At 37.7% G+C, this 27,932-nt stretch overlaps 1 protein-coding gene across 1 annotated transcript; it reads right to left on the minus strand.

Annotated features, from left to right (window-relative positions):
- Window positions 1–27,930, minus strand: LOC126815215 (fibrillin-1). The gene is made up of 17 exons (XM_056099269.1): window positions 27,617–27,930; window positions 26,604–26,691; window positions 25,764–25,958; window positions 25,374–25,493; window positions 24,816–24,935; window positions 24,380–24,496; window positions 20,255–20,380; window positions 17,530–17,652; window positions 16,969–17,091; window positions 16,374–16,496; window positions 11,529–11,648; window positions 9,990–10,115; window positions 2,897–3,031; window positions 2,000–2,092; window positions 1,053–1,148; window positions 464–559; window positions 1–233 (listed from the first exon to the last, which is right to left on the minus strand). The coding sequence occupies exons 1-17, from the start codon at window positions 27,728–27,730 to the stop codon at window positions 1–3; spliced, it is 2,148 nt and encodes a 715-aa protein (XP_055955244.1). The 5' UTR covers window positions 27,731–27,930.
- Window positions 27,931–27,932: the final 2 nt, after the last annotated feature.

Genomic DNA, 27,932 nt, shown 5'->3' on the forward strand with positions numbered 1-27,932 from the left:
TTACTTACATTGAGAACATCGTGGCCCACTAAAACCATTCTGACATAAACAGACATTCGGTTGACGACAAATACCACCATTTCTACAAGCCGGTACACAAATAGCTGCAGTGTAAATAAAATTTAAAATGCATCTTTTTAAAAGCCTTGTGTAGTAATTTAGGTTATAATTTCTAATTAGTAATAGCGGATCACGTTTATGGGGCACAATATGCTTAGCCGGTACACAAATAGCTGCAGTGTAAATAAAATTTAAAATGCATCTTTTTAAAAGCCTTGTGTAGTAATATAAGTTATAATTTCTAATTAGTAATAGCGGATGACGTTTATGGGGCACAATATGCTTAGCCCTTTTCGAAACATCCGATGCCACTTTTCTAAAGCTTTCGCCAGTTAGAAAACCCACTTATTATAGCACAATGTTTTCTGGATATTTTTGTTACGTTAAAATTGAAGATACTTACGTGTTTCACATCTTGAACCAGTATAGCCAGTTTTACACTGACATGTTTTCGGTGCTATACATTTACCACCATTGAGACATCCCGGTCTACATACAGCTATAATAATCAAGTTGATAATATTGCATGCGATGCATCAGTGTGTTTTCACAGGTGATCCATTTAGACAGGTTAGATTAATTTGACATGTGGTGCTTTGGACGATGTCATGGCTTGATTCAGGTCTTACATAAATAAATGTTTGTATAAGACGCGATTTCACCAATTTGTTTTTCTTCGCCTGGTTTGGTAAAAATAACAAAGAATGTTATCTTTTATTGGTCATTTTGTAGTACTGGTTTGAATAACCTTGCGGGTCAATAATCTAACTTCCAAACGAAACATTTAGCTTCGTAAACAGGGAATAATTCGGGTCTCTATATGTTTGAAATCTCGAAACTCCCATTTAGACTAAAAGGCTGTCTGAACTTCACTGTCACTGGGAGGGGGTCTAACTAAAGGAAGATCTGGTTTACAAAGGAAAAGAACCGTGGCACATTGGGTGGCACTTTCCTCTCCTCTTATTGCACAAGAAGCAATAACTAATACGAACCTGTCAGACAACCAGGATCAGTCCAGCCAGGTTGACAGATACATTGGTTGTGACGATGACATGCTCCACCATGAGCACAAGCTGGCTCACATCGAGCTGAAACAATAGTCAACGTTTAAGAAAGAGATACCGTGCCCATGAACATGTCATAGAAATACATATATTTAGGACATTTGGTTAATTGACTGAATAGCATTGAATAACGTTTTGTAATTGATGATCATGGGGATTACCGATATTTTGTTCCGTAATCGATATAATAGGCAGAAATAGACGTGGGCTTGCAATGTAACAGCTAAATCGTCCAAGCTTTGAACAATTCTATCAAGAATTCCTCCCTGTGACGATCGATCTAGTTATTTTATTACCTTTTAAATATTCTATGACAATCTGATGAAGCCTGCTAAAGTATTGATAAGAAATTGTGGAGCCGCGATATGAGTATATAATAACCAAAACTAAAATCTATAGTGTTAACACGGAATAAGCAGAACATCTAACCACTGACTAAACGTAAGGAGCATTCGGGAATATTGCCCCTAATTCGTATAGACAGATTTATGCCCAAATGGAAACTCGGCTGTATAAAACTTTGCAATGAAATGGGTTGTAACACAATACCTCGGACATTTTCAGACGATCATAATATGGTAATTTTTTTTTTATGGTTTGCGAAGATAGGGGATTTCCTCTGCACTTCCGCTTTTGTCATCTGCTATGGTTTCTTTTTTCTTGCACGCAAGGTATACATATGGATCTAGGCAGACTTTCCTTGAATGACGGGCTTGAAAAATCCCGGAGGTTCGTCCCATACCCCTCAGCAGCAGCGACCCCCGATAGAAAATTGTTCATTATTAAATAGGCATACCAATGGTCATTCTTAATTACTATATTAAAGCTTGATACTTGAAAGAAAATCGGGGTTTTTTTTCATTGTCAATACTTACCGGTACACCGTGGTCCTGGATAACCGACAGGGCATAAACATTTATTAGGTGCAACACATTTACCATTATTTTTACATTTTGGTTCACAAATAGCTTAAAAAAACAGTTATAATATACTAACACCATTTAAAGTAAAGATGAAGGTTTGATTATAATCGATAATACCCCACTTACAGGTATATAATATAAAGAAGGGGGCGTGAGGTTGAACGCGTTCACTACATATCCCGGAGTCATGTGTTCAAAGGTTTCTAGTTTCAGAGAAAAAAAAATAACGCAGCACAGCCGGTGTGTTGTTTGATAAACAAACACATTAAATATTTCACACATACCTCGCATTAGAATCTGCCTTAAATATATATAGAAGTATTTGTATAACATACAACGATAAATCAATTAAAGGCTAGCAGCCCTAGGGATGCAAGCATGAAAGTAAATAATAGTTGAATAGACTATATATCTATTTAATAAAACAAAACTATACAAAAAATCTTTAAAAAATTATATCCTGTTAAACAGATTGTGAGATATATTGTTTTGAAGTACAATTCCTCGCCAACATGCTCTGTACTAACATTATAAAAAAGAACAATTTTTGTTTGATCTTGTAAAAATAGATAAAAATATATATTTATCCAGTCGCAAGTGAAATATCTATAAACTGTTCCCGCCACCCCCCCCCCCCCCCAAAAAAAATCTTCTCTGTTAGTAATTATGTCATTTGCAAAACATCGCACCTATAGATAAAAGTTCTAACTTTTTGGAGACATTATTATATGATATTTCTTAATTGCAATTAACAGTAAAGTGGGCCATTAAATATTACAATACCACACTTGACATTTCTTATCATGGTATTTAAGTTCCGATTATAATTGGACGATGTTTATAATTTACCTTCACATTTGTCAACGTGATCTTTATTCACTAATTGTTTATAACCTTTGAAACAGGTACATTTATAACTTCCTGGCGTATTAATACATTCTTGTTCACATCCACCATTTATATACGTCTTACATTCATCTACATCTATAATAAGAATTATATTGTCAGTGGATATAAATAAAATGTACCGTTAGACGTATAATTAATCTACTAGAAAATCGTTGATCAAATTAATTCTGAAGATAATAAAATAAGAATGGTTTATATCAAGATTCCTTCGTCGTAAATAGAAAAATCCAATGTTAGCCAATTTTAACTAACATCACTTAACGTTGTATAGGATAAAACATAAAAATATCAAATTGGGCAAATTTTTCAGCATTTAGCCGTACACGTAATAGCTCTCGTTTGTTGAGCCGTCACACCAGTTTGATATGTTTTACAATAACCCACTTGATTGGTTAGGATTGGAATAATATCATCCTCAGATTTATTAGAACAATGCTAATTGATGTGTCGGTTGGGTTTTTGTGTATCCTTTGCATAGCAGAACAAGAAGGATAGGCACCTGTCAGGGTACTTAATATCAACCGCGTTTCAGATTATTTTCAAATTTACATAAAGTTTTATTATACAAACTGACACTAGTGATTGATGCCGTGCAAGAAAACGAAGAAGGCACGTTTACGCCTTATTTAAGGAGTTCAAACTTTCTCTGTATCTTTCTAATACCAATTCTATTTTGTTTAACTACTTATACAAATAGTTTCTAATTACAAGCATAAGTTTCAGAATAACAAAGGTTTCTATCTCAGATAATTTGTATTGTATCGCATAGAACACAATACTTCAAATAAATTTACAGTTGTTAACTCTAAAGACTAATTAGTTTGATTTCATAAGAGAGTCCTAATAATAAGCCATATTTTATTCCTTCCATCTTTTCAAAATGTATCAATGAAAAACATTGCTGAAGTTAAAGAAATAGAAATATTAATTTGATGTATTCAGCTAAAAGTTTATGTGATCTATAGGTCTTGATCTTTGATATATTATTATTTCTGTTGAATATTTTAAAAAGTTGTAGATCAATGTTACTAAATACTAAAGTGTACTGAGAAACACACACGATATGCATTACGTGTTGTGAGGGCAATTTATCCAATAGACAACCAGACAAACAGAAAATATATACGATTCATTATTTTTCAAAACCAATTCATAACGACCCGCATAAGTACAGAATTTCAAGCATTGGCCTGTTAAAATAACTGTGCGCGCTTTCTCACGGCTTAACATACGCTAGTATATTACTTACTCAACATATAATTTTTAAAAAATCAAAACATGAATGCTAGTTATATCCCCGGCGGCTCGGATTTTTACGGATTAAAACAGGTCCATCAAAACCTAAAGATGGTACTCGAATCTAATTGCATATAATTCAGAATTAACCTATTACTGCTAAACGAAAGGATAGCTTTGAAGGAAAAGACCCCACTGTTAAGGATGCGCTTCAAACGCCACAATGTGATTGTACTTGTTTGAAAGATTCAACTGAAAATATTTTGCCGTGAACTGAACTTTATAGTTATACAATGATACATAATAGATTAATTTCTATAAACTTGATAGAACAATTATTTGATTTTGTCCCGTCTTCATTAGCCCAGTTGGAACAGAACTGTGGGACGTTAAACCCCATTTAGTTTCATTTCGTTTGATTTCGTATTTTATGTCGTTAATGAAGTAAAACGCCATTTATGATTAAGGGCACTTTAAACTAATTGATTTATTACAAACATATTTTCCGCTGTTCAAATTTCAAGTGTTTGCATGAATTGTTGTCCTTACAATTTTCAACAATTACCTGTTATAGATTGTATCGACAGTATTAATGGTAATGCATACTCAGGCGTACTGTCTAACGTGTTATTGTATAGAGATATTACGTTCCGATGTTTAGTCATGTATACATGCCTTATCACACCTCCTCGAAAAGGCTTTTCCTACAGAGCTCATGTATATCAAAAAGTTGTATAATTATTGAAATATTTAGTTCTCATCAAGATCCCTTACTCAACTTTTATTTAGTTAGATCCGCAACATTAATTGCGGTTTCCTACAATCATAGGTATTTAGACTAAGTTTAGAAATTAAGAGGATTAAAAGTTAACACTGACGATAAGGTTATATAAGAACCGTTAGGTATATAATAATATGGGAGTGAGCCTTGTCTCTCTTCACTCACGTACTAGTCCGATCGTTAATGTAAATCCGTCGGCTTTTCGGGTAGAAATCGTGGAATAAGTTTTATTTTGTAGGTTTTGATGTTTGATTACAAAAAACCAATGTTGACATTTTTTTGAGTAGGTCTTCATAGTATGGGAGGCCATTATTTGAGGGTAGCCATTTTGCGATAATATTCCAAATTATTTTTTATTTTCACCTTATTTATAATGTTATCGACATATCAACTGTGATTTGGCAATGTATTAATATTGGCGGCATTCATGACCATATTTCAGATTGTTTTCCATCATTTCATGATGATATTTCCAAGATGGCGCTCATTTTTAGCGGGAAAATCTGTCGATGCGCTGATTTCGATTAAGTAGTAGTGTTTGGTGTCAATATATATGTTTTCGGGGTCACAGATTCCATTCCTGACATTTCGACCCTGTAAAATGATCACATGTTCATATACTTAGCATATTACCAAGATGGTGGGCATTTTTGGCGGGAAAATGAGACGATGTACAGATATTTAGTATATTTCCAATATTGCTGCCATTTCTGGCGGGAAAATCGGACGATGGGTTGATTTCGATTAAGTAGTTGTCTTTGGTGACAATATAATATGTTTTCGGGGAGGCAGATTCGATTTCTGTCATATACAACTACATAAATGGTCGTATGTTCACCAATTTAGCATATTTCCAAGATGGTGGAACGTTTTCTAAACACATTATTATTATTTATTTATCATCGATTTTCCTGGGAAAGCAAAGCCTATTCCTGGCATGAAGGCAAAAAGAGCATAGGGGCAGCGTGGTGCTTACGCCACGTGCCCATTATGCGCCTGCCACGACCACACCAAGCGCTTACTACAAGATCTTACTACGCTCATCACCACACTTTAGTGATGTGCCTACCAGGCGTAAAGCGTCCTCTCGCCACGCCTATAGAGACTGTGCCATGCTCACCCGTCCTCATTCACTTTCAAAGCAGAGAACAACCAAAAGTCAAGCAAACAAGAACATTTCATAGTTTTCTTGAGGTTTCCTCTTTGGGTACTAGACTGGAGCAGATGGACGAGGCTCAGTATCTTCCCTATATAAACATAAACGTCGTAACAGCGTAGAAAGTATATGGCCAGGAGCTTCGTTCCAGCCTGGCAGCAAGGTGGAGGATAGTGGTGGGGACGTGGCTGTAAATGAAATACTTGCTAAGAAGCCCTCATAGCATAAATTATGTTATCAACTGATTTCCAAGATGAATGTAGAACGAGCATGTGGAATGATATTGCGTTGGAAACATAAAGTATGTCACCACGTACACGACGACGTGGCTGGCTACTTTGACATCACTGTCAGTGGAGATGGCAGAGATGTCATAAATAACGGGTCACGGCGTCGTTTAAGTGGTGATATAGTTTGTTTTTCCAACGCAACTGCAATCCTCTGAACGATTCCTTCCACACGCATCTTGGGGTCAGTTGATAATATAACCTATGCCATAAAGGTTTCTTATAGCAAGTATTACTACTGCATTTGCCGTCCTTGTTTTTATTTCTCTGCATACCACTTTATATTTAATATCATACATTTCTGTTCTACTCTTTAATTTATTAATTACCTTTTCAACAGTTGTAAGTCACACATTTTTAATCATAGTTGGACATAATCTGAAAGTCTCGATGGCGCCACCAAGTCTTAAAATCAGACTGGAGTTCAACTACTACATATACCTAATATATGGATAATATACCTAATGGGTAAACTTTGAACGGGCTTCCAGGAACATGCTGCAAGCTCATACATAGCAGAATTGGATTCAGAAACCTTTTCAGTAATGTGTTCAGAAAACGTCCTGCCACAAACAAAAATATGCTGAATGTGTGTACATACCACCATTTCACGCAGTTGTAAATGGCAGAAATCGAATCTGTGCCCCCGAAAAACAAATATTGACACAAAAACGCGACAACGTAATCAAAATCAGCACATCGTCCCAGTTTCCCGCCCGACATGAAAGCCATATTGGAAATATGCCAAATATGTGAACATGTGATGATTTTACACAGTTGTAAACGGCAAAAATTGAATCTGCTCCGCAAAAAAATATATCCTGGTACCATAGACGACTACTTAATCAATATTCGCACATCCTTACATATTCCCGCCAAAAATGGCCGTCATATTGTAAATGTGCAAAATAATAATTTTATACACAGTTGTCACTGACCGAAATGGATTCTGTTCCCTTGAAAACATATATAACTATTCAAAAAAAGTAGGGGATATTTGATTTTTAAGTGTTATTAAAGTCACCTAATGAAACTGACGAAGAAACAAATGACAAAATGAAATGAAGTTCACATTCATCGATTTATTCCAAATGATCGTTAGACTAAGTAAGGCACAGACTGACCATTATAAGGGTAAAATGATACCCGGGGTCAAACAGCAAAGTTACCACAGCATCACAACCAAGTCAGTAACGGGTAAATCCTCCTCTGTTTGCCAAACAAGCATTGATCCGACGTGGCATACTCCTAATGAGACGTCTAAGGTCATTTTGGTCCAGATTGTCCCATTCCTGTTGCAACGCAGCAGCAAGTTCTTGGACATTGGCAGGACGTTGTTGACGTTGACGTAACCTCTGTCCAAGCATGTCCCAGACATGCTCGATTGGGGGAGAGGTCGGGACTCAGTGCTGGCCAAGGTAATGTGGTGATGTTCTGTTGTTGGAGGTAACCTGTAACGATCCTGGCCCTGTGACATCTTGCGTTGTCATCCTGGAAGATGAAACGGCGGCCATGACGTCGTGCGAACGGCACAACATGGACTGCCAAGATGTTGTCCCGGTAGTACTGGCCTGTAACACGCCCTGCAACAACATGTAAAGCCGTTCTTCCAGCAACAGTGATGCCTCCCCACACCATAACAGAACCACCCCCAAATCGATCATGTCTGATGACGTTAACGTCTTGGAAGCGCTCGTTTCGACGACGCCACACCCTCCTACGTCTGTCCAAAAAATCAACAGTGAACCTTGACTCATCTGAAAACATCACATTGCTCCAGCGTCGATTATCCCAGTGTTGACGATCCCTACACCAACGACGTCTTGCCTGAATGTGATGATCTCTCAAACAAGGGATCACGCGAGGACGTCGGGCGCGAAGGTGACCCCTATGCAGTCGATTCCGAATCGTCTGGCCACTCACTCTCACACCAGTGTCTGTTTGAAGACGAGCGCTGATCTGATTTGCTGTGATGACACGATTTCTCAAGGCCAAGGTACGGATAAATCGATCCTGGGCTTGAGTTGTCGCCCTTGGTCGACCTGAGCGTGGTCTGTCCTGTACAGATTGTGTATCACGGTATCTGGACCATAGCCTGCTTATGACAGACTGAGAAACATTCATCGTCCGCGCCACAACCGCCTGTGTTGTGCCGATCTGTAGCATGCCAAGGGCACGTAACCTTTCATTTTGGGTAAGCCGACGCATATCAAAATTTGTTTTCTGGTCACTAAAACAATTAAACTGATGTTTCCACCCTGGAATTCAATGCCACAATGACTGTAACATTCAAAGTCAGAGTCGTGCAAATCTTGGGTTGGACCCCCATGATGATCCCAAGCATCACCTGCATTCCATGCGGTAGCTATTGGTGCGTTTGGGCGTCACATGTAACTGGAAATGTTTCTTCTGTTAGGTTCTATAGTGACTTTTTTCGTAGTCATTTGCATATGTTAGTATTATGCCCCCAAAATCAAATATCCCCTACTTTTTTTGAATAGTATATGATGTAATCAAACATCAAAACCTACAAAATAAAGCTTATTCCATGATTTCTACCCGAAAAGTCGACCGATGGGAAATATGTAACAAACCGAATCGAACTATATCGAGCTGGATTTTGCCAAAAACCTGGTTTGTGTGTAGGACTGTACAAATATTCTTTTCCCTTAGTTTTTAGACGCTCCAGTACCACAGTCACCTCCTAACGACAACGTATCGTCATATATTTAGTATTGCTGTGGGACAAGGGTTTCCCGTTGCGCATTATCGGAAGACGTCCCTATAATATATTCCCGAGGCGCCTTATTTCCAACGGATTATTAAAGTATCCTCGTGTAAGGACGATCGATAATCGTAAATAACCCCCATTGACAAAAGTATCAATAAAAATGTTTAAAAAGCATCATCATCTAACCACAGGAATCTAGCTTCACAATCAAATCCATTTATCTTATAAGTACTTGATCGATTTTTGTTTAAAACAGCCAACCGGTTGTAAATATGGCCGGTGTATAATATCCAACTAGAATATGCCTACGTTTCATCATTGTAGGAAAAATATGTCGTTATATACCCTTATCCGTGTATTTACTTTATAGATCGCATTCAGAATATTTCCCCGAAACCCTGAAATACTTGGTGTGATATGTTTATATGCTACAAACTCTACCATTAATATCTACGACTCCTTTACAATAACATATTACATACTTTAAATACTTGTTTGAAATTATATAGGATTAGTTAGTTAATCACTGCCTTTAAAAATGAAAATGGTAGAATTGTTCAGTTGGACATAAAGAATAACCCTATCCCACAAAAACATTTGTTTTGCCATTCCCCGTGTCATAGAAAACTAGCACACACTCAAAATATCACCTATTTTTGTTTGAATGAAGTAATTGTTTCGGCGATTTGCATGACAGCAAAGCTTTAGGTTGTATCTACTTGATAGAAATAAAATGCTGGGCAGCATATTTTCGTGTTTCGTTGCATGACAACGCCGTGTTTTGTATTATGATCATTACTGCTATTATTACTATCTAAGTAGAAAAGTATTGTTAAATCTACCATGACAGCTTTTTCCATTATCATCTAATAAGTAGCCTTCTCTACAACTACATATAATAGTTTCATCAGTTCCATTACGGCATCGTTGATCACATCCACCATTTTTATCATAGCAAGATCTTATAGCTGTATACATAAAAACATAAAAAATTAATGCATCAGATTTTTATTAGATATATCCATGTACCTATGTTTGAATCCCCGTTATGTGAAAACTATTCTTTCAACGGACCGTTTCGCCTGTTTTGAATTTAATATCTCGCTGGTAAACCGGTTCTGGTTTGATTGATTAGTCAGAATGTTTTATTTCAAAGGAATCACTACATGAAAAATCCACTATTCATGATTATAACGATCTCCATTTAAGCGGATAATGTTCATGTAAAATGCACAGTTAAGCCACGTGAATCGAAACAATGCCAGTTGACCCAATGACAGACCTTATGATACAATGCGCACGTGCTAACCATTCGCCCCCCCCCCTTAATTTGACAAAGTTTATGTAATTATACTTCGTTACAAATGTCAGTATTTCTGTAGGTAAATTTACTGCTCTAGGTGCATTCAGATTTTCAATAACCTTTTTCTCTAAAATAGACTAAACTGACTGACAGATCAGTAAATATGTTGCACAAAATTCGATATGTGGTCAAAGGGGGCATAACCGATGTGACCACTATTTGACAGTAAATTTACAATTTGCTATACAAATAATATTTTAAATGGCATTTCTATTGATATACAGCTCACTGGCATAATACGGTTGTATTTTTACATTATGTTTGATGTAATCTTACATAAGCCTTGTATTTATTTACATCGTTTTAAATGTAAGTTAAAAAACCACGTGATCTGACAAATCGGACACTATACTGTAAGACACCCGGATGAGTGCAGGCTATTTCCTTAGAGTCGTCGTTTAATTAAGGCGTTAAACATTTATAATTGGTATCTTATGCCTTGACCTATATAAAATGTGTACGTATGAGAAATCTAATTGGTTGGATGGAAGATTCGCATTACTGGCACATGGATTATTACCGATATGCTAACGTGGTAATTTAATTTGAGAATTAATAATAATATTAATAGCCTAAGCTCATTATTTCAAACGAAGAAAACGAAGACATCCAGTTCCCCCGTTGTCATCTTATTGCAATAATCCGGGGTTATCACCAAAAATTGTAGAAATCTACGGTACTTGTTTTGAGAATATACAATTAAATAACTATCAAAATAATTAACACCCATGCATTAAAACTATTAGTGCAAATGTAATGGAACAAAATACATATTACATACTGACAACCGATTCCTTAATAAATATTGATACAATGTGAATTTATGACAGGTCAAACAACCATTAGACACATAGCAAACAAGCAGTCAATGAAACCCTAAATATATAAATGTATATGAAAACAAATCAGATTCACCTTTAAAAATTACATTTTAAATCAATATGGTGGTCTAGATAAACATAATAATACAATACTGTAAATAAATAATAGTAATAATAGAAACGGAAATTATAATTACGTCTGCAAGCCGAGTCATCATCGAGAACTCTATCTTCAAAACAAGAACAAACAAATGATCCATTGACATTTGTACAGTTTTCAGAACATTTACCATTATCTATCAAACATTCATTTATATCTGTAAAAATAAGTTAATGATGTCAGTGAGATTATAAACCACTCTTTCAAGTTGTATCGTAATGGAGACCAGGGTTAATCCAGCTTCGCGACCGCCCCATTTCTTTCGAAGACTATGCGTTAAATGACTTTGGGTAATCTAATTTTAATAAGGTACAAAGATGAAACATCGGTGTGAAATATGTTCATATTTGTTTAGTTATTTGGCTCTAAATGCCACGGCTTGTGCATCAGTAAAACGTGAAAATATGTAATTAATCTTGGTTCAATTTGTACTCGTAAAATCATCGGAATAAAACCATCCGATATTTGGAAAAATGTCATTATTTTATTCTCAACCCTGGTTTTTCGGGAATTTGTATATTAATGATGTGTCTTATATTTAGAGATGCTTCATTATAATCATTATAAACTGTATTCTTGTGTGGATGTAGCTCGCAGTGTCTCCCTTTTAGTTGGATGGAAAATCATTATTAGGACCAGGATAATTTATTTTTAAGCTAACAATATGAACTTCCAGGTTTTAAAAAAAATTATTAAGATAAAACAATATACTCCACAAGGAACTTGCCTACTGATTGTGTAATATATGAGAACCATGATGAGATAACAGTAAAATGTGTGGAATATTAGGAATTAACGACATAATGTAGTTATGTCCCTTGAATTGCTTTTGTTTAAAAGATAACACCATAATAATGTCCGCATATATGTCAGCCGATAAGACAGTATCATTTCGCGCTTAGTTCGTCCCCTGATAGGGAAAAGGTCGTAAGTGACATTTTTCACTTTTCGAGAAAATCGAGTTTAAAGGTTTGAAAATGGTCCTGTAAAATTGTTTATTTATTGTTTTTTCTAATATTTTGTACAGTATGTTATGATTGGGAATAGCTAGAAATGCAATATAAAGTTTTCAGTTATCAGGTGTGGTAACTCGGAAAGGTCACTTACGACCTTTTTCTACTCTCTACCTATAACCAAAGATACATACTTATTGCTGTTTACGACCTTCTGTGATTTTGCCATGGGGTGGAAGTTATATTGGTCTTACGGGTACGCTTTGGATCTTAAGGTCTGTAATTGAGTTAAGTGGCATGGTTAACAGTATGGTAGCCTGCTCAACCTCGTTGGGTTTTCTCCGACTTTCTATCATTGATACAGACCCCTACGCGCAAGCAAATTATTGAAGTAAAATTATGGCCTAGTTTGTGTTCAGTGGATGTTATACCCCTCTCTAACCCCAGGCCCCTCTTCCCTCTATCCCTCACGCTATCTTGATACCTTTCTCTGGCTCTCGCGCGCACCCTCCCTGTCAAGCCTCACGGTATCGTACAACCTTCTCTCTATCTCACTCTCTTCACCTCTCTATCTCGCCCACTTGTTATCTCGCTCTAGTCCCCACTCTCCCTTGCTGTGCCCCCCCCCCCCTGCTCTCCCTTCTCTATCGCTACTCCCTACCCTTGCTAGCTCCCTCCCTACCACCCTCAGCCTTTAGCTCATTCTCTCTCTCGATCTCTTCTATCCTTCTCACAGTAGATTGATAGTATCATCACATCGCAGGCTTATCACTATTTCTCTCTAACCCCCCACCCCCTCCGCCCCTCACCCACTAGATTGCTCTCCTCATATCGATAGTTCTCTTTAGACCCCGCCCCATCTCTCCATCTCTAGCTCTCGCCTTCTATCTCGCTATCTTCCTAGGTCTCTATCTCACGCGCTCTAGCTTTCTCTCTAGCTCACGCTCTCTCTCCCGATCTTTCTTGCTCTTTCTCTAGTTCTTTATCTTGTGGATTCTCTCTCTTTCTATCTCTCTCTAATAGTCTAAGCTTACTCTCTAGCTCTCGCCCTTCTCTCTAGCTTGTTCTCCCTCGAGGTCAAGCTCTCCCTCACCTTATTCTTTTGCGAGCTAACTCCCCCCCCCCCTTAGGTTGTTCTCTGTAGCCCCACCCCCGCCCTTCTCTCTCTCTCTCTTCTCGAGGGACAAGTCTCATCCCTTGGCAGCCAACTCTCTAGCGCTTTTTGCCCTCCCCACTCGCCCTCTAGCTATCTCTCTCCCTCTAGCTCCCTCCCCCCCTTACCGATAACTCTCTTAAGTCCCTCCCTCACTAGCCCATTCTGTAGCTGTCACTTTCCGTGTCGCTATCTCTCTAGCTCTCACCATCTCTCTCTTTCTCTAGCTCTTTCCATCTTGTTTCTTATCTTTCTCAGGGTGTGTGTGTGGGGTGGGGGGTGGATGGCCGAACGGTTAGCATGTGCGTGCTGTATCATAAGGTCTGTCACTGAAACAACTGGCGTAATTTCGATTCCCCGGTTCTACGTGACAAGGAGTATGATTGTCTGTCCAACCTCGTGGGTTTTCCCCGGGTCCTCCGGTTTCCCCACTGATAAAAGACCCCTACGCGCAAGCGAATTATTGAAGTAAAATTGAACCAAGTGGACGTTAATCCCCATCTCTCTCTCTCTCTCTCTACTCTTAAGCTCGCTCTCTAGCTCTTGTCCTCTCACTATAGCCCTCGTCCTCTCTAGTTCGCTCTCTCTAGCCTTCGCTCCCGCTAGCTCTCTGTCCCTAGCCCGCCTCTCTAGCTACCCCCCCCCCATCTCCCTCTCTATAGCCCTGTCTCTCTAAGTTACAATGTGGATCTCTCTTTCTCGCTCTCAGCCCCCACCCCCCTCTCTCTCTCTCTACTCCACTCTTAAGCTCGCTCTCTAGCCCTCGTCCTCTCTAGTTCGCTCTCTCTAGCCCTCACTCCCGCTAGTTCTCTGTCCCTAGCCCACCTCTTTAACTACCCCCCCCTCTCTAGCTCTCTATAGCCCTATCTTTAAGTTACAATGTGGATCTCTCTTACTCTCTTTCTCGCTCTCAGACCCCCCCCACCCATCGCTCCTTCTCTCTCTCTCTCTCTCTCTCTCTCTCAAGGGGCGTCTCATTGCATCACAACCCTCTCTCTATCCCTCTCTAGTTCCCATTCGCTCTAGTGTGTACGCATACCGTACTACAGTCCATTGAAACGGCGAACGTGGGGTATTAAAAGCGTCTCTTACATGCAGTATCGCAAAAAGGCCCCCCTACAGCCCCGTTCTTTGTGTAGTCTACTGTGAAAAAAAAACCACAACACAATTTATATCGAAAAAACAATCACTGTTTTGTACACATATAGCACGACGTTTCGACAAGTATCCCCTTATTGTTATCAAGCACAAAACGACAACGATAAGAGGATACTTGTCGAAACGTCGTGCTATGTGTGTACAGACCAGTGATTATTTTTTCCATATAAATTGTATTGTGTTTTTTAATGTGCCCAATCCCTAAATGTCACTCAAGGATTAAAGTCTACTGCGGGTTGATCAATTTTAAACACTACTATCGCAAAATGAAATGTACACAGGCTTTTGTGGGAAAGCCAGAAAGAAGTTTGCCAGAAAGAAGTTGCTACTGCACATATTTAAATGTCACTTACGACCTTGTTACACTGCCATCAGTGTACTTACTACCTTTCTCCGGTGACATCTTGGTAAAGTTTTCCACTTACTACCTAATATTAATTACCCATATTGTAGTTTGTATCATTGCAATTGTCACCATTGTTTGTTATAACCTGGAGGGGTCAATTTATAAAGTTTTGGTGCAAAAATATCAAATTTGCCTGTTTTGTCACTTGCGACCTTTTACCTCTCAGGGGACGAGTTTCTGTCTCATGAGTTCAGTGATCAAATTGTCACAAATCGGTATGAAGACCGATGCTCTGAATTGATCTCTCGGATTCCTGTTCATGTTTATCTGCTGCCTGTTGACTTTGTACTCAGAAGTACCTTTTTTCCCCAACCAATTCTCAGGCACTCAAATCCATCTCGTCGAATCTATTTCTGAACTCCTGTGTCCAGGAATAGAGACTTTGGTAAAGATCGTTGGTAACACCCAAAGTGCAGTCTGCAGACTGAAACGCCTTACTAGTAGCATTAAAACGCCGAAGAATTGTAACTACACATACAGCTATTTCGAATTTCTCAAATTTCTTGAGAATGTTCCTTGAGTCATTTTGAGTCACTCTTGTCTCATCTGTATCTGACGCTAAACTTGTCAAACTGAGCTTTATTTCTGCATAATTTCCTCGCAAAACATGAGTTGCATGAGATCTAGCCGACCACCTGGTTTCACACAATTTTTTCCCTTCGGAGTATGAGTTAGTCCAGGAACAGGTTTATTCCATCTGTTCGTCGAGACCGAAATGAAAGTATAAAAAGACAGTCTGAACGATAAAAAAAAACAAAAACAAAAAAAACCCCAAAAAAACAATCCGAGAAGTTTGAGGGATTGCAGACTCACCCAGTCTCCGACCATCGCGCCGTTAGAAGCCTAGACCGATCACCGAGTGGAACTTCACAGGGAAGGTTGATGGATAGCTCAGTCTCCGCCCTCGCGCCGCTAGATCGATTACCCTGAAACTATCATCTGGAATTTGAATTTTTTCTCTTTTTGATATGAATTGCTTTCCTGACAACGGTTCTAGAAACATTGTTAATGGGTGCCAAATGTTGATGGTTATACATTGTTATCCCTCAAACCAATTAAAACACAGATCCTATTTAGTTGTATTTTTATAGTTTAAAATTTTGTTTTACTGGTCTTTCCCACATCATGTAGTGAAGGCCATCGAAAGTATAAAAAACAGAACGAAATATAGATCTGTATCAGAATGCAAGCCGCGTTAACGACTTCACTTACCAACACAAGTTCTACCATCGATATGTAAATTATGTCCCAGGCGGCAGCTACATAAATAAGAACCAACCAGATTATGACAATTATGTTGGCATTGCCCATTGTGATAATTACATTCGTTGACATCTAGAAATATAAATATAATGGACATTGTGAACAAAAAATAACTATTTTCTTTTGATATTTTTATAACCATTCAACGCCCTTGACCCCCACCCCCACCTTGTAAGACCATTCTAGAAGTTGTTTCCAAAATTGTCCAGATTATTTTGTCAAATTGCATTTGGAACTTCCGTGTGATCCCAAAGACTGCATTTGAATATCTGACAAATGTAATAAAAAACAAACAAAAGGATTTTTATGGAGATATAAAACCAGCCGTAGTGGGACATACATGATAAAATATGTAATTTACCATTATACAACTTTTTCCTTTTTCTCAACTTATTCCAAAACATTTGTTAATGGTACAAAATACAAAATCAAATTTGACTGCTATGTTAATGCCTCCATTAGACATGTGTTGAGTTAAAAGCCATGGTTAATTATAACCAAAATATGTTCGGACCTTACGAGCTGGGGTAAATAGCCGACCTACCTATACATGATCTACCATCTGTATCTAGAGTAAAACCAGATTCACAGGCACATCTATAATGTCCAGGATAGTTCACACAGGTATGTTCACAATCGCCATTATTTCTTTCACATTCATTTACATCTAGTAAATAAGTAATACCTTTTAGATCCAGATAAAATAAACTGTTGGGACACTGGTTAGAATTCTTTGACCGTGGGATTTCATGTGCATTATGGGGTGACAATCTGTCTTCGTGCAAAATTTTACTTCGGCAGATAAAGCACACAATCGATTTCAAAAACAAATCTACACACCAAATTCAAGAACATCGACAACTTTAGTTTTCTACCAACAGCCAAAATCTTATGTTAATTTAAAAAATCAAGAATGAATACGGATATGGTCTGGTGTAAACGTGAGCAGGCGATTATACAGTCTCATAAAGATTAACGTATCAATCGGTAATGGTTTTTGTTTTGGGATATTGCCAACATTTAAGTTTATTTATAATATTTTTCTATCGTAAATAACAATTGATTATCTGAAATATACATAAATTCTGAGAAAAAAAATACTTACCGAAACATTTGACACCATCTCCAGTAAAACCTTTACTACACTGACAGAAAAACGTTCCAGGTACATTACCACAATATGCGTAATGATTACAGTTATGTACTTCTTCTACACATTCATTAATATCTACAAAAATAAACATGGATAATAGTTACCAGTATGTACTTCTTCTAAACATTCATTATTATCTACAGAATTAAACATGCAGATAACAGTTATGTACTTATATTCTACACATTCATTAACATCTACAGAAATAAACATAGGTAACAGTTATGCACTTCTTCTAAACATTCATTGATATCTATAGAAATAAATATACAGATAACAGTTATGTACTTCTTCTAAACATTCATTAATATCTACAGAATTAAACATACATATAACAGTTATGTACTTCTTCTAAACATTCATTCACAACTACCAAAATAAACATAGATAACATCTATTTACTTCTTGTACAGATTCATTCATAGATAACAGATATGCACTTCTTCAACACATAGGCACTCAAAAATCCATGATGGTGTCCATTTTCAAGATGGTTGACTTTCAGTCAACGAAATGTCATTTTTGCGATAGGGGAACACAAATATATATATATATTAAGTTTCATCTAATTGGGAAAAAAATTGGGAGCTCTTGAGGGTCCACAAACTTTGTACAATTCAAATTTTACGTAAAAGGTAAAGGTCATAACCCAAGAAGTTGCGGTCTGATGCAGACCAAAATCGAACTCCCCCAAAATCGTTTTATCATATATCTGGAGTGTCCATAACCTTTGTACACATTTCACAATTATACTAAACAGAAAAAAAAAGAAAAAAAGCGTCAGTACGATTTGAAAATCAGAGAGGCACTTTAATCAAATCATTCTAGAAAACGACTTTTTTGTGAACAGTATGTTGACACATTAGTGATTAATTCATCACAATTCCAAGACATTACAGTTTAGAGTCTGTACACCATTTATACACCAGTATCTGGTGTGTCCACCGCAAGTGTCAATAACAGCAGCGCAGCGTCTGTACATGGAGTGGACCAAACGATTGATGAACGCCATTGGCACCTGAAACCACACTCTCAGAAAAGCTTGGCGCAATTGTCTCGGTACGACATTATTAGGTCTCCTCTGAATTTCATCTCAAAGATATTCAATCGGGTTAAATCCGGACTAAGGGCTGGCCAGTGCATAGCGCTGACACTGTTCTGCTGTAGTAACTCTGGCGGCATGGGCACGGGCGTTGTCATGCTGGAAAACGTTGTTTCGATGACGTGCGAAATGTGGTATGACGTGAGGTCTGAGAGCTTGATCGATGTAGCGCAATGCTGTCATACCGCCTCTTCTCCCTGGAGCAAGATTTTGGAACACCACAGGACCCACTCTCTGGTTCAAGACGATTCCACCCCAAACCATTATCCTTGGACCTCCCCATGAGTCTCGTTCCATGACACATTGGTCAGAATAACGCTGGCCATGTCGACGCCATATTCTGGTCCTGCCATCTGCAGTTGATACGCAATACCGACTCTCTTCTGTGAACAGAACAGTTCTCCATAGCCTGTGTAGCCAGTTCTGGTGTTGTTGTGCAAACTGTAGACGTTCACGTCGATGGCGAGGGTGTGGGGGCGGTCCACGGTAAGGTCTACGGCAATGGATGTATTCTCTGGTGAGACGTCGGCGCATTGTATCGGTACTGATGGGTCTTCCGTGTGTTCCCACTGTCCGACGAGCTGTCTCAGATGCACGTGCGGTCTTGTCGTCTTGTGGTAACCTTTGGGGGCAATTATCCGTGGTGTTGGTGGCCCGAAAGCGTTGCAGTGTGACCAGCTTCGAGTCTTCCAAGCGCCTGGTTCCTCTGAGCTGTCGTGAGTCGTAGCATGCTGCTGACGTTGTAGTGTGAATGATTCAACCAGGTATGGGGGGTGCATATTATAGGGCACGTGCAGCATGAGTTACATGGAAATCATGGAGAACACATTACCATCTCAGAAGTCGGGTTGCGTTTTTGAGAACATTTCCCGAGTTCAATTCTGTGTTTGGGAAGGAGCCTTTATTGCTCAGGTAAAGTTGGAGATGTGGTCACAAATATACAATAAAAACATTTGGAAAGTTTTTTTTAGGCAATGCGTCTATTCAGAGTAACATACCAACATGACGCTTTTTTCGCTGCTTAGTATATATGTAAACGATAAGAGGTCATAATGCAAGAAATGGCGGTCTTATGTGCACCTAAATCGAACCTGTTCCAGATATGTTGGACATAAACATATATTGTAAGTTTCATCAAAATCGGATACAAATTTTGATCTCTAGATTGTCCGGACTGACGGACGTGAATGACAACATAGTACGTCAACAGAAAAATATGGGCGAATAAAAGCCCCTCTTAATCGGTACAGTGGTTAAAATTATGTGTAAGAAAAGCCGAAAAAGGCAACCGTCTTGGAAAATGACGGCCATTTTGAAAATAAACGATATGATGTCCTAATACAAAAAATGGCGGTCTGATGCGCACCCAAATCGAACCTGTCCCAGATATGTTGGACATAAACATATATTGTTTCATCAAAATCGGATACAAATTTTGACCTCTAGATTGTCCGGACTGACGGACGTGAATGACAACATAGTACGTCAACAGAAAAATATGGGCGAATATTAGTAGCTAAGGACTAGTTAAATACATAAATGTCAACAATCAAATTATTTTAAAGATGTTTATACCTGTACATCCGTTACCATGTTGTCTATAACCAAGTGGGCAGAAACAATGATATGAACCTTCCGTATTATAACATAACATTCCTCTGGGACATGGGGTATGTCTACTATCTCTACACTCGTTGACATCTATATACATGTATAAAACAGTAAAGTTATGCCATTCAAAGATATCTTCACCCCCACTACTAATTAGTTCGCAAAGTATAACTCTTTCTCCATTTTGTTTTTCATTACTTGACCGTCATATAATACCCACCAATGTAACAGAATTCTTCAGTTTTACAGTAATAATGTTTCTTACATGACACCACTCAATAATTATCCGGCAATACAAAATTGGGGTCTCAGAAAATGGAGCAGATTATTTATTAGATTGATTTGTCATTAAATATATATATACTATTCAAAAAAAGTAGGGGATATTTGATTTTGGGGGCATAATACTAAAATATGCAAATGACTACGAAAAAAGTCACTATAGAACCTAACAGAAGAAACATTTCCAGTTACATGTGACGCCCAAACGCACCAATAGCTACCGCATGGAATGCAGGTGATGCTTGGGATCATCATGGGGGTCCAACCCAAGATTTGCACGACTCTGACTTTGAATGTTACAGTCATTGTGGCATTGGATTCCAGGGTGGAAACATCAGTTTAATTGTTTTAGTGACCAGAAAACAAATTTTGATATGCGTCGGCTTACCCAAAATGAAAGGTTACGTGCCCTTGGCATGCTACAGATCGGCACAACACAGGCGGTTGTGGCGCGGACGATGAATGTTTCTCAGTCTGTCATACGCAGGCTATGGTCCAGATACCGTGATACACAATCTGTACAGGACAGACCACGCTCAGGTCGACCAAGGGCGACAACTCAAGCCCAGGATCGATTTATCCGTACCTTGGCCTTGAGAAATCGTGTCATCACAGCAAATCAGATCAGCGCTCGTCTTCAAACAGACACTGGTGTGAGAGTGAGTGGCCAGACGATTCGGAATCGACTGCATAGGGGTCACCTTCGCGCCCGACGTCCTCGCGTGATCCCTTGTTTGAGAGATCATCACATTCAGACAAGACGTCGTTGATGTAGGGATCGTCAACACTGGGATAATCGACACTGGAGCAATGTGATGTTTTCAGATGAGTCAAGGTTCACTGTTGATTTTTTGGACAGACGTAGGAGGGTGTGGCGTCGTCGAAACGAGCGCTTCCAAGACGTTAACGTCATCAGACATGATCGATTTGGGGGTGGTTCTGTTATGGTGTGGGGAGGCATCACTGTTGCTGGAAGAACGGCTTTACATGTTGTTGCAGGGCATGTTACAGGCCAGTACTACCGGGACAACATCTTGGCAGTCCATGTTGTGCCGTTCGCACGACGTCATGGCCGCCGTTTCATCTTCCAGGATGACAACGCAAGATTTCACAGGGCCAGGATCGTTACAGGTTACCTCCAACAACAGAACATCACCACATTACCTTGGCCAGCACTGAGTCCCGACCTCTCCCCCATCGAGCATGTCTGGGACATGCTTGGACAGAGGTTACGTCAACGTCAACAACGTCCTGCCAATGTCCGAGAACTTGCTGCTGCGTTGCAACAGGAATGGGACAATCTGGACCAAAATGACCTTAGACGTCTCATTAGGAGTATGCCACGTCGGATCAATGCTTGTTTGGCAAACAGAGGAGGATTTACCCGTTACTGACTTGGTTGTGATGCTGTGGTAACTTTGCTGTTTGACCCCGGGTATCATTTTACCCTTATAATGGTCAGTCTGTGCCTTACTTAGTCTAACGATCATTTGGAATAAATCGATGAATGTGAACTTCATTTCATTTTGTCATTTGTTTCTTCGTCAATTTCATTAGGTGACTTTAATAACACTTAAAAATCAAATATCCCCTATACAGTACAGGGCCACTAGTAAAGTATAAGAGTAAAAGAATGTAATTCTCCAGCCAATGTATTGAAGAAAAAACCCCTCAATTATGAATAAAAAACAGCGGCTGCCAGGCAGGATACGCCCACATTTTGCAAGAGATGGACAGAGAACAAGCTAAAAACAAAAAGGATTTTTTGTACAATCAGGGGCCATAATCCAGAAAGTTATGGTCTGAAATGCAAAAATATCAAAAGGGACTGGAATTTTTGGAATATAAAGATGTGTTTTAAGTTTCATCAAAATTGGATAAAAATTGTGACCGCTAGAGGGTCCATAACCTTTGTATTTCATACTTATACACAATTTGAGTAGAAAGAGCGGCCATTTTATCGGGCAGTTTCATTTTGATTTTCCCGAAATTCCAATTTAACCTTTATTATGGTGGAATGGTGATATATCTAAACGGTTTTTAAAATCGGAAAAAAATTGTGGCCCCCAGAGAATCCACAAGCTAAAATGCAATTTTTCGACTAATCAGGGGCTATAATCCAGGAAGTTACTTTCGGATATGTGTGATTATGATAAAAACATATATTTAAAGTTTCATCCAAATCGGATAAAAACTATGGCCTCTAGAGGGTCCACAACCTTGATATACCATATTTTTTACACTATTTGTGTACAATTTTTGTCCGATTTTCACGAAATTCGAACTCAACCATCATTAGTGTATAACTGTGATATATTCACACGTTTTTTTTAAGTCGGATAAAAATTGTGACCTCTATAGGGACCACAAGCTCAAAATGCGATTCTTCGGGAAGTTACGATCCGATATGCGCGAATATCGAAATGAACCAAGATCTTTGGGTTATGAACATACATTCCAGGTTTCATCAAAATCGGATGAAAATTGTGACCTCTAGAGGGTCCACAACCTTGATATACCATATTTACACTATTTGCGTACAAGGAGCAGCCATTTTGTCTGGCAATTTTGGTCCAATTTTCACGAAATTCGAACTTAATCATCATTAGGGTGTAACGGTGATATACTAAAACGTTTTTTTTAAATGGGGGAAAAAATTGTGACCGCTATAGGGACCACAAACTCAAAACACAATTTTTCGTACAACCAAGGGCCATAATTCAGGAAGTTACGATCCAATATGCGCGAATATCGAAAGGATCCAAGATAAACATGCATTTCAAGTTTCATCAAAATCAAATAAAAATTGTGACCTCTATAGGAGGCCCACAACCTTGATATATCAGATGTTCACACTATTTGCGTACAAGGGGCGAAAATTTTGTCCGACAGTTTTGGTCCGATTTTCACGAAATTCGAACTCAACCATCATTACGGTCTAACGGTAATATATTCACACGTTTTTTAAAATCGGATAATAATTGTGACCTCTAGAGGGACCACAAGCTAAAAACGCGATTTTTCGTACAGTCAAGAGCCATAATTCAGGAAGCTACGATCCGATATGCGCAAATATCGAAAAGAACGAAGATCTTTGGTCATAAACATGTCTTTCAAGTTTCATCAAAATCGGATCAAAATTGTGAGCTCTAGAGGGTCCACAACCTTGGTATACCATATTTTACACTGTTTGCGTACGAACCGCGGCCATTTTGTCCGGCAGTTTTGGTCCGATTTTCACGAAATTCGAACTAAACCATCATTAAGGTGTAACGGTGATATATTCGGGCGTTTTTTTTTAAAATCAGATACAAATTGTGACCTCTATAGGGCCCACAAGCTAAAAACGCGATTTTCCGTACAATCAGGGGCAATAATTCAGGAAGTTATGGTCCGATATGCGCGAATATCAAAAGGAACCGAGATCTGTGGGTTATAAACACACATTTCAAGTTTAAACCAAACTGGATAAAAATTGTGATCCCTACAGTGTTCACAAGCTAAAATCGTAATTTTTTGTACAACCAGCGGTCATAATCCATGAAGTTACGGTCCGATACATGCCAATATCGAGATCTTAGGGTGATAAACATATATTTCAAGTTTCATTGAAATTGGATAAAAAATGGTGACCTGTAGAGTGTTCACAAACAATTGTGGGCGTATAAAAAACCGAGCAGTTATAACGTTTATTCAAAAACTAATTTGAAATGCTCAATTATTGTAAATAGTTTATCATTTAAAGGGTGAGTTTACAACTTTACACAACGCCCAAAAACAAGTTCTATTACGTGTTCCAATTCTTACCCTGGCAACTTCCGCAGACATCCTGATAACCTGGTGCACATTCACAAAAATAACCACCCTCTGTATTCCTACACATTTTCCTATCTCCACATTGAACTAACAGACACTCGTTAATATCTGAAGAAAAAACAACCCAATAGGAATGCAGTTTACACGGACATGGTACCAAAGTCAAATGTCAATAAATCGTGAACTAAGAATAATAACCATCTTGAATTATGGTTAAATCCTGAACTATGAATAAATTATGAAATATGATTTAACCATATTACATTGTGAATTTTGATTAAACCGTTGATTATGAATAACCTGTGAAATCTAATTAAACATAAAACTCCGAATCCCGTCATATCTATATAAGTCGAGAAATATGTATACACCGTGAACTAAGGACAACTTGAACAACTGCGCAAACAGACAGTTTAAGATATAATACCTTTGCATTTGCCGTTGATATATTCATAACCAAGATCACAAACACATTGATAGGAACCAGGAACTTCCATACAAGTACTACCTTCACCACATATATCGTCATCTATACAATCTGGTAAATCTGATAAATAGAAAACAACAAAAAGAAACATTACTACACTCTAAAGGCAAGTTCAATCAGTAATGTATGGCTAGCGGGATACTACCGACAGCCACGGGGATCGATGTTACTCCCTATGCTACTTAATTCGAATAAAAAGTATATCTTATCTAGGTTTTCTTATGTAAAGTGTCTCCCTTTCTCACATTTCAGAGTACTATACTTTACTCTTGGGGCATAGAAGCAAAGAGTTTGCCAAATCTCTGCAGTGCACTGGAGGCGACACTCTAACCGTAATAAATCGTATTTCCGACTTACCCCCCCCCCCCACCACCGCTTCTTCCACCACTACCTAACCAAACTAACACAAACTTAGTAGGTCCCAACCGTGATGGCGGAATAGAGCTTTACGTACAATTGATAAAATAATATTTCTGTATACCGTGCACTGTTACATACCAACACACTGCCCTTCTGCATTCAAATAAAAACCTCTGTCACAATTACATATATAGGATCCTGGTGTATTGGTACACACACCATGATTTAAACATAAACCATTCTTACATTCATCTATATCTGGTAGAAAAACATAACCTTAATATTAATTTTACAAAATATATTTGCAGTTGAGAAAAGCTAATTTTAGAGTAAATAAGTTAGGAATCAAGCCAAATGTGGTACCTACGATTGGGTGGATGTAGTTGGAAAATTTTAATTTTATTTCTGGCAAAACATCTGTATTAATCTGATATTAGAAATAAACGCAATGAAATGGATTGGGGCTAATGAAGTCGGCAGAAAACCCCCCCAACATATCCTGTGTGCTCAAAAGTATGGACAATATACCTTTGCATGACGTTTTATCTGGTTGTAGAATATAGCCAGGGTTACACCAACATACAGGTTTATTATCACTTAGAGCACCCAAATAATACTGACAATATTGTTGACATGGATTCAGATCGGGGCATTCAGATATGTTTTCATTTTCATCATCACCCGATATATCATTATCTTCTTCATCATAAACAGCATTATTTACTGAAATATTGATAATTATCTTCTGCATCATATACAGTATTATTTACTGAAATATTGATTTATAATTAGGTTCATCATATACAGCATTATTTACTGAAATATTGATATATTATCTTCTTCGTCCTATACAGTATATTGATATAAATATCTTTCTTCGTCATATATAGCATTATTGATACAATAAAATAAAACCAAGTACGAACAATCCAAACCATTAGACAAAATTCGAAGTCCTAAAAAAACGGTATAGGCAAAATAGTGTAATAGTGTATTTACGGAAATATTGATATATATTTATCTTCATCATATACAGCATTATTTACTGAAATATTGATATGTATATTATCGTCTTCATCATATACAGCATTATTTATTGAAATATTATTATATAATCTTAAAAAAATATATTATCACGGACCACTTTCAGGCCAACATCAGATGATGGGTTAAGGAAAAAAAGATTATAAATTTGTGAACGAATAGACAATTTTGCTTTGATTTTGAAATCATTAAATGACAACCAAATATTTTAGGCTGCGTACACATGTATGTTGATCGTTTAAGCTATATATTGAAGATACAGTTATGCGAGTCATTCGGGCTGGAGATTTAGAAATAATTTTGTTTAATTAATATATGCTTTACCACTTGAGTCTACGGCGTTCTCCGGCCAAAATACCTGAGGTACTGGTCCCGTTCCAGTTATTTCAAATTCATCTCCATAATCATAATCCTAAAAATATAACGGTATGTGGAAATCAGAAATCAGAACTCATTATATTTAATATATTAACCTGATATAATGATTATGTACAGGGTCTATAAACTATAGCTAATCGAAGTTATATATTAACATGATATAATGTACAAATGTACAGGGGCTATGAACTAAAGTTAATCGAATTCCGGTATCAATATGATATAATGTACAGGGGCTATAAACTGAAGTCAATCAAAGTCTTGTATTAACATGATATAATGTACAGGGGCTATAAAGTATAGTTAATTATAAAGTTAATCGTCGAAGTCTTATGTTAACATGATATAATGTACAGGGACTATAAACTAAAGTTAATTAATGTCTTGTATTAACATGATTTGGGGTATATTCTATGCCCGAAATAACTTGCAGTCAGAAAGTCGGGGGCGGCTTTGGATATATACAGGGAAATTTGGGGTAATTCTTCTGAAAGTTTTTCTTTAAACCTGTACCGGGTTATTCTTCCAGGGTAGTTTTTTTCCATAAGATAACATGATATAGGGTTTTTCTTACGGGAATTCTGGGATATTCTCAACTTGCGTACATGTAAACATAGACGGTTTATAAGCAAGATAAAGTCCTCGACTTCAGTTATGCTGGGCATAATCCCCGGTCTCGTGCTTTATCCTACACATAACGTAAAGGGACTGTAAACTCAGTTTAACCCAGGTTTTATATTAACATGATATTATGTACAGGGGCTAAAAACTAAATTAATCGAAATCTTATAATTATTAACAATTTTAACAGAGGGATTTATTAACACCTTGAAACCACATTCAGCTTCGTATATTGTGACCTGGTTGCAGTGTGTGGACACGAACGGTATCCCACGTGACGAATTTCCTATCTCATCATCACTATAGCAATAACAACATATTTAAAAAATATTTTTTACCTTTTCCAATTTATCTGTTTCCTTGCCAATCGTATTGGTTATTGCATCTCCATTAATTCTGTGAATTGGGAAGAGCACAAACGCTGCTAAGAAGTACAATACTAACGACTTCATTGTTAATCCTTTGTCTTAATGGTATGTAATTTGAAAGCTGTCTTATTATCTTAATTGTCTATACGAGACATCGGGTTTAAAGACAATTAGATTATAATATGTTAAACAAGGTCAATTTTGAATGTTTTTATACCACAGCATATAATAGTAATTATGTAGATAATAACGACAATTATTCTGTAGGGTGCACCAAGACTAATTT

Source organism: Patella vulgata, chromosome 3 (assembly GCF_932274485.2).
Source record: "Patella vulgata chromosome 3, xgPatVulg1.2, whole genome shotgun sequence".
Lineage (NCBI taxonomy): Eukaryota > Metazoa > Mollusca > Gastropoda > Patellidae > Patella > Patella vulgata.

What these genes read in the sequence shown, in the direction of transcription:
- LOC126815215 (XM_056099269.1), bottom strand. Translation starts at nt 27,730, where the DNA reads ATGAAGTCGTTAGTATTGTACTTCTTAGCAGCGTTTGTGCTCTTCCCA. An exon ending in ACATGGTAACGGATGTACAG is followed by an intron (nt 17,653 to 20,254) that starts GTATAAACATCT and finishes TTATTTTTGTAG; the next exon opens with ATATTAATGAATGTGTAGAA. An exon ending in TGGTTCAAGATGTGAAACAC is followed by an intron (nt 234 to 463) that starts GTAAGTATCTTC and finishes TTTACACTGCAG; the next exon opens with CTATTTGTGTACCGGCTAAG.